This window comes from Chrysochloris asiatica, unplaced genomic scaffold, assembly GCF_000296735.1.
Source record: "Chrysochloris asiatica unplaced genomic scaffold, ChrAsi1.0 scaffold00291, whole genome shotgun sequence".
NCBI lineage: Eukaryota > Metazoa > Chordata > Mammalia > Afrosoricida > Chrysochloridae > Chrysochloris > Chrysochloris asiatica.
The window spans coordinates 549149-555148 of NW_006408809.1; the positions used below are offsets into that span (position 1 = coordinate 549149).

Sequence of the window (6000 nt, forward strand, 5' to 3'; positions counted from 1 at the left end):
TCTGATTATGAAGACTTCGAGGCTAGGTCAAATGGGTACTGTCTGCAAGTTTGGGTGTTCTTGTGCATCTCCATTCACTTCATATCAGCTGGATGCTTCACTCTCAGTTCTAGGCCTCTGTGGCTAAGTGACTATGCCCTTGTCCATGGGCTCAAGTGTCCTCAGGTCTCACCACACTTTGGGCCAACGAGCCCTTCCTCTCTAGGTAAATGGGAGTCAGTGGACTGTGGTTGAACTCAGCCCATTTCTTCATTGATGCCTTTCCCACTCTTCCACTCACCAACCAGTAGACCAATGTGGTCACCAGCTAGCTTTACATGCCTGTTTGTGTGCTGCTCCCTTTGAGTTTCAATTTTAGATGGGAGTTTGTCCTAAAAGAACTTGATTGCTTGCCTTGATGGTTTCCTGATGAACAGCTTGCTTTTTCTTGTAGTAGCCAGTCATGCTGACATTTTTGTTTTGGGTTTTTTCTGATGGTGTTTTTGTGAAGATTTATCTTCCGTTGCTGTAACAGTTCCAGGCTGGTTTGCTTGTCCTTGCTAGTGGGGATGTCCAACCTCAGAAGGTTCTGGATGTGACTCAGGATTCCAACTAAGGTCTTATACTCTGCAAAGGCTTTGCAAGAGGCCTATTTCACTGGACAAGTTGTAGAACCCATTTTAAGTATTCCAGTCAATTATTAGTTGAAGACTGACTTACAAGTTTTCTGTAATCATGTTTCCCAACATTCCTTTCTATCGCACTCAAGTGTCTATTTTACAATAGTAGACAAGAGAAACCAATATTCATAAGACAGTCAAGCATTTTAGTAGTATTTCCCCTCTTCAAGCTATGCCTAGATCCCTGTATCACAGAGCCCTGTTCGTTCCAAGATTGAGCATGCATCACTATTTACCTCTCTCTCACTTAGGCCATGCAAACCTGTCTCAGTGTTCCCCTATCTATCTTGTTCTTCTGCTTCCTCCCTCTTCTTGTATTGCCCTCCCCAACACCCGAACTAAACCCCCACCCCAACCCTACTGTTGTGGTTACCTTATATTCCATTAAATCCTCCCTCCTTTTAAGACAGTCTATTTTATCTTGTAATCTACCTGAACCAACTCAATAGCACTTAACAATAACAACAACACAACACCATGTAATGGAGTCCTGGTATGGTGCTGTAGGATAATGAACTGTAAATAAAGTCTGGTTTGAACTCTATGGTTCAAAGACAACAGCCACTTTTTTTAAAACCCTCTACAAGGTCATTATGAGTTAGAACCAACTTTAGGAGTACTTATTACAAAAAAATCATGTATTTTTGTGTAACTTACATTTTTTTTTTTTTTAGTTTAGCAGACTTGATGCCCAGAGTGAAGGTACAAGCAGTTGAAACTGTTGAAGGGTGTACACATGAGGTAAGTACAAACGGCATCCAGTAGGTCAGTTTATAAATGGATTTTTGTTTGGAATATGTATGATAGTAATCAGCAAGCTGGTTAACCTTGAGGGCTTTAGAAACATTAAGCAATTTTTTTGTTGCAGGGGGAAGGTCACATATTTGAGTGGAATCACCTGGGGCTTTCAAATCAAACCTGAGTTCTAGTCTTGGCCCAGCTCATTTAACAATTACAATTTTGCATCCATTTCTTTGTTTCTTTTAACATTTGGAGTAATGAGATCCACTTCATTTGATGTTTGTGAAGATTATATGACAAAATTAAAATACCTAGCAAAGAGTTGTTATGTGCAGTGGAGTCAGTTCTGACTCATAGCGTCCCTGTACAGGGTTTCCGAGGCTGTAAATCTTTATGGGAGCAGAAAGCCTCATCTTTCTCCCATGGAACAGCTGGTAGTTTCGAACTGCTGACCTTGAGGTTCGCAGCCCGATTTGTAACCACTGTGCTACCAGAGCTCCTTAAGCAAAGAGTAGGTATTCATTATGTGTTCATTCCTGTACTCCTAAGGTCAAGTCATGGTGCCCTTTTCCATGTTCTATTTCTTATTGTGCTCTATCCCACTGCTCCTTGGAAACCCTATACAGGGTCACTATGGGTTGGAATCGACTCAATGGCACTTAACAACAACAATGACTGTTAAGTTGCAGTTTCTTTGTTCTGCCAGAAGATGCTGTTCACTGATATCTTGTAGTTTCCATTTCAACTTGAGAGTTTATAAAGCAAATGAAACCAAACCCGCTGCCATTGAGTCACTTGTGACTCACAGTGACTCTGTAGGATACAGTAGAATTGTTCCATAGTTTCCAAGACTGTACATCTCCACAGGACCACGCAGCCTTATCTTTATCTCACCAAGCAGCTGGTGGGTTCAAGTAACTGACCTTTTGACTAACAGTCTTAACACTTAATCCACAGTGCCACCAGGGCTTCTTGGAGTTGATAAACATAAGGGAAATAAGAAAACTGACATTATTTCCTACTGCTAATTCTTTTATCATTACAATATAATCTTAACCAGAAGTTTGTAATACAGGTAGTTGGTGAATCTTACTGAAATTTATTGATTAAATAGATTTTAAATTATTTATTAACATTTTTGATAAAGCTTTAGAACTATATCTTTTGTTTTTTATACTTTTTATTGTGAATTGAATGAAGGTTTCCAGAGCAGATCATCAATTTTATATTCAGTGAATCATGTTACTTTGCATCATTATATGACTGCAATCCTCTTCATGCGCCAATAGTTAATAGCATTTACCTCTGTTCACTCCAACCACTGACTGCATTCCTCCCTGTGTCTCCACCACCCCCAGTTTTCCTCTGCCAGCCTCTCTCCGGTTGTATATTATCTGCCCCGTCATCCATGTCAACGTGTGTTTACCCACTAGTGCATGTATTTTTTTTTTAAAAAAAACAACAAAAATGCAACACAAAACCACACAGGGATATATAGTTGTTTAAACAACCACAGGGCATTTTTTGTAAGCCAGTCTTCTGGCTGCCAGCATACAACTTTTTTCTTTCCATGAATCTAGAGTCCTCACCTGCTCAGTCTCTCCTTGCCATCGCCTCTGCCTCCATCTCTGGTGTTGCTGCTTTTCTGGATAGGGTCCCACGTTCAGCTCATGTTCTTCTCTCTAAATGGTCTTAGGGTCCTCTGTTCTTGGATTATAAGATTAACTATTCCCCCATTTTTATTACACAACTTTTACCTTTACAGTTGTGCCAATTAAGATTAGGTATGATAACAACTTGTTGTTGTTGTTGTTGTTGTTAAGTGCCGTCGAGTCGGGTCCGACCCATAGCGACCCTGTACAGGGTTTCCAAGGGTGTAAATCCTTACGGGAGTAGAAAGCCTCATCTTTCTCCCGCGGAGCAGCTGGTAGTTTCGAACCGCTGACCTTAAGGTTCGCAGCCCGATTCGTAACCACTACGCTATGATAACAACTACTCACTATTAAATCAGTGAATCCCATCCCTATCTCCTTTCACCACCCTTTTAGATAAGATGAAAACTATTCAGTGTGGTTTCCATATTGCCCTGTACACTCTGAAACTAAACTCCCACTTGAAAACTTGTAAGCCAGCCACTTCGTGCCTTTATAGCCCTCTCGCCCACATTAGTGTCTTATCAACCCTGTGTACAGAGATGATAGGTTTGATCCTTGGTGAATCTCCTTCCCTCTCAGTTGATATTTTGAGCAACTACATTCCTAAGTTTAGGTCAAGTTCATCAAATTATAGCAATTTACACGTGCTTCCTTTATGAAGTTTCTTTATCTTCCTCTAGTCAAACTCTGGCGAACTCTTGTCATCAAGCCATTGAAGCTAGGTCATATGGTTACTATCTGCAAGTTTGGGCATTCTTATGCATCTTCCCTCACTTCGTATCAGCTGGATGCTTCGCTCTTAGCTTTAGCCTTCCATAGCTAGGTCCTGGTCTGTGGGCTCCGGAAGAGTCCCCAAGTCTCACTGTATTTCGGATCAACCTTCTTCTTTCTTTCAACTCAAGGTCGGCAGGAGTCAAACTCAGCCATATCTGCATTGCTGCCATTCCCCCATTTCCACTCACAAGTAGACCAACGCAGTTGCCAGCAAGTTTACGTGCTTACTCATGTGTTCCTTATGAGTTTTAATTTTGGAGAGGCATTTGTCTTGAAGAGACTTAATTGCTTGTATTGATGGCTCCATGGCAAACAATTTGCTTGTTCTTGTAGTATTCAATCAGACTGCTGTTTTTGATTTTTTTTTTTATTCCTACTGGTTTTTCAATAAGTAGCTTTTGTTCCTCTTGGCCACTCCGGGCAGGTCGATATGTCCTTTCAAGTGGGAATGTCCTTCCTCAGAAGGTTCTGGGTGGAGCTCAGGATTCCACCTAAGATCCTATATACTACAACGGCTCCACAGGTAGCCTTTTTCACTGGGCAAGTTCTAGGACCTCTTTTAGATATTCCAGTCAGATATAGATTGAAGATGGGCTTCTAGGCTTTCTATAATCATGTGTCCTGACATTCCTTTCTATTGCACTGAAGTGTTTATTTTATAGTAGTAGGCAAAGGAAACCAATATCCATAAGACAGTCAAGCATCTTAACATTTTATTTCCCATTTTACCCATTCAGGTGATACCTTGATCCCTGTATCCCAGAGTCCTGTTGTTCCGAGGTTGAGCATACATCACTATTTACCTCTGACCTATTTAACCCCTGCAAACCTACCTAAGTGTGTCCCTATCTGCCTTTAGAACCATATCTTTAAAGTCTCTGCTTTTCTCTTAACAGTCCTACGTGCTCTTTTAGAAATAGAGGGTAAATGTAATGGCCATTTGATCTTTCGTGTAACATTGTTAGTCCCTGCTCAATGCTGTAAGGTTTCAAAAGGCACAATACCAAACCAAAAGACAAATCCTGCTCTCAAGAGTTTGAAAGTTGGTTCTGTATTTCTTCTCTACTAGTCTTAAGCCCTCCATTTTCTCAACTTCTCTCGGTTTCCTAGTTAGTAACTTACTTCACTTACAGGATTTAGGATATTGACTTGGCGTGTCCTCTGATTATAACCTCTTCCAGCAAGCTTGTCTGCATCTTTCCAGCATCCACTCAAAAGGCATTTACTTTCCAGGCTACAGAGAGTTGCTTTTTTAGTGCTCGTGGCTGTATCTTTTCTCATCTCCACAAAGGCTTTCATTATTCCATTTCCCTTGCCTGTTTCTAGTCTCTTTCTATTTGCCTTTTCCTATCAACCTGTAATGCTGATTGGTTTGAACTGTAAGGTCAAAGCTTCAAACTCACCAAGCCAATCCTCAGAAACCCTATATGGGGTTACCATAAGTAAAATGGGACTCAATGGCACTTAACAACAACAAATCCACCAGTAAATATTGGTGTGGTGCTGTAGGATAAGTACTGGACTGTTAACTAGAAGGTGGTCAATTCAGACCCTCCAGTTTCTCCTTATAAATTCTGTACAGGGTCTATACGGGTCGGAACCAACTTGACGGCACTTAACAGCAACATCAACCTGTAAACATACAAAAGCTTCTCCTTTGTTCTGGGTTGCTTTTCAGCCACTGTGTTGCTTTTCTTCTCTATTGTAGTCATTCATTGGACAAGCACCTTTGAATGCCAGGTCCAACCAGAGACATTTACAATATCATTTGTATCTCATAAAAGTAAAATTTTGCTAAAGATAATGCAAAAACAGCTGCAAATGTGTATTGACAGAGAACTGCCAGAACTTCGAGCTGAATTTAGACGAGGACATGTAGCGAGAATATCGTTGCTGAAGTCAAACAGATGTTGGCTGGAAGCACAGAATACCAGCAAGATGTTTATTTATGCTTTATTGACTACATGAAGGCTTTCATGATTATGACAAACTGTGGACAACATTATTAGAGTTAGAAAACCAAAAGGGAAGAACACGGTCAGCATTTCTCAAGCTGGGGGAACTGAAGAAAAAATTCAAGCCTCGACTTATTGAAAGATTCCCTGGGCAAATTATCGAATGATGCAGAATGCATCAAGAAAAGATGGAAGGAATACACAGAATCATTGTAC

General features: G+C 40.7%; 1 protein-coding gene across 2 annotated transcripts in view; it reads left to right on the top strand.

The window, feature by feature from the left end:
• The window catches only part of SKIV2L2 (superkiller viralicidic activity 2-like 2 (S. cerevisiae)), a 116312-nt gene that overhangs the window by 9209 nt on the left and 101103 nt on the right, over window positions 1-6000 (top strand). Inside the window, exon 3 of one of the 2 annotated variants that reach the window (XM_006874641.1) lies at window positions 1334-1400. The exons of the other annotated variant lie outside the window; for it this stretch is intronic. Coding sequence (XP_006874703.1) covers window positions 1334-1400 — 67 coding nt within the window. The remainder of the gene's footprint in view (window positions 1-1333; window positions 1401-6000) is intronic. 2 annotated transcript variants of the gene reach the window in all.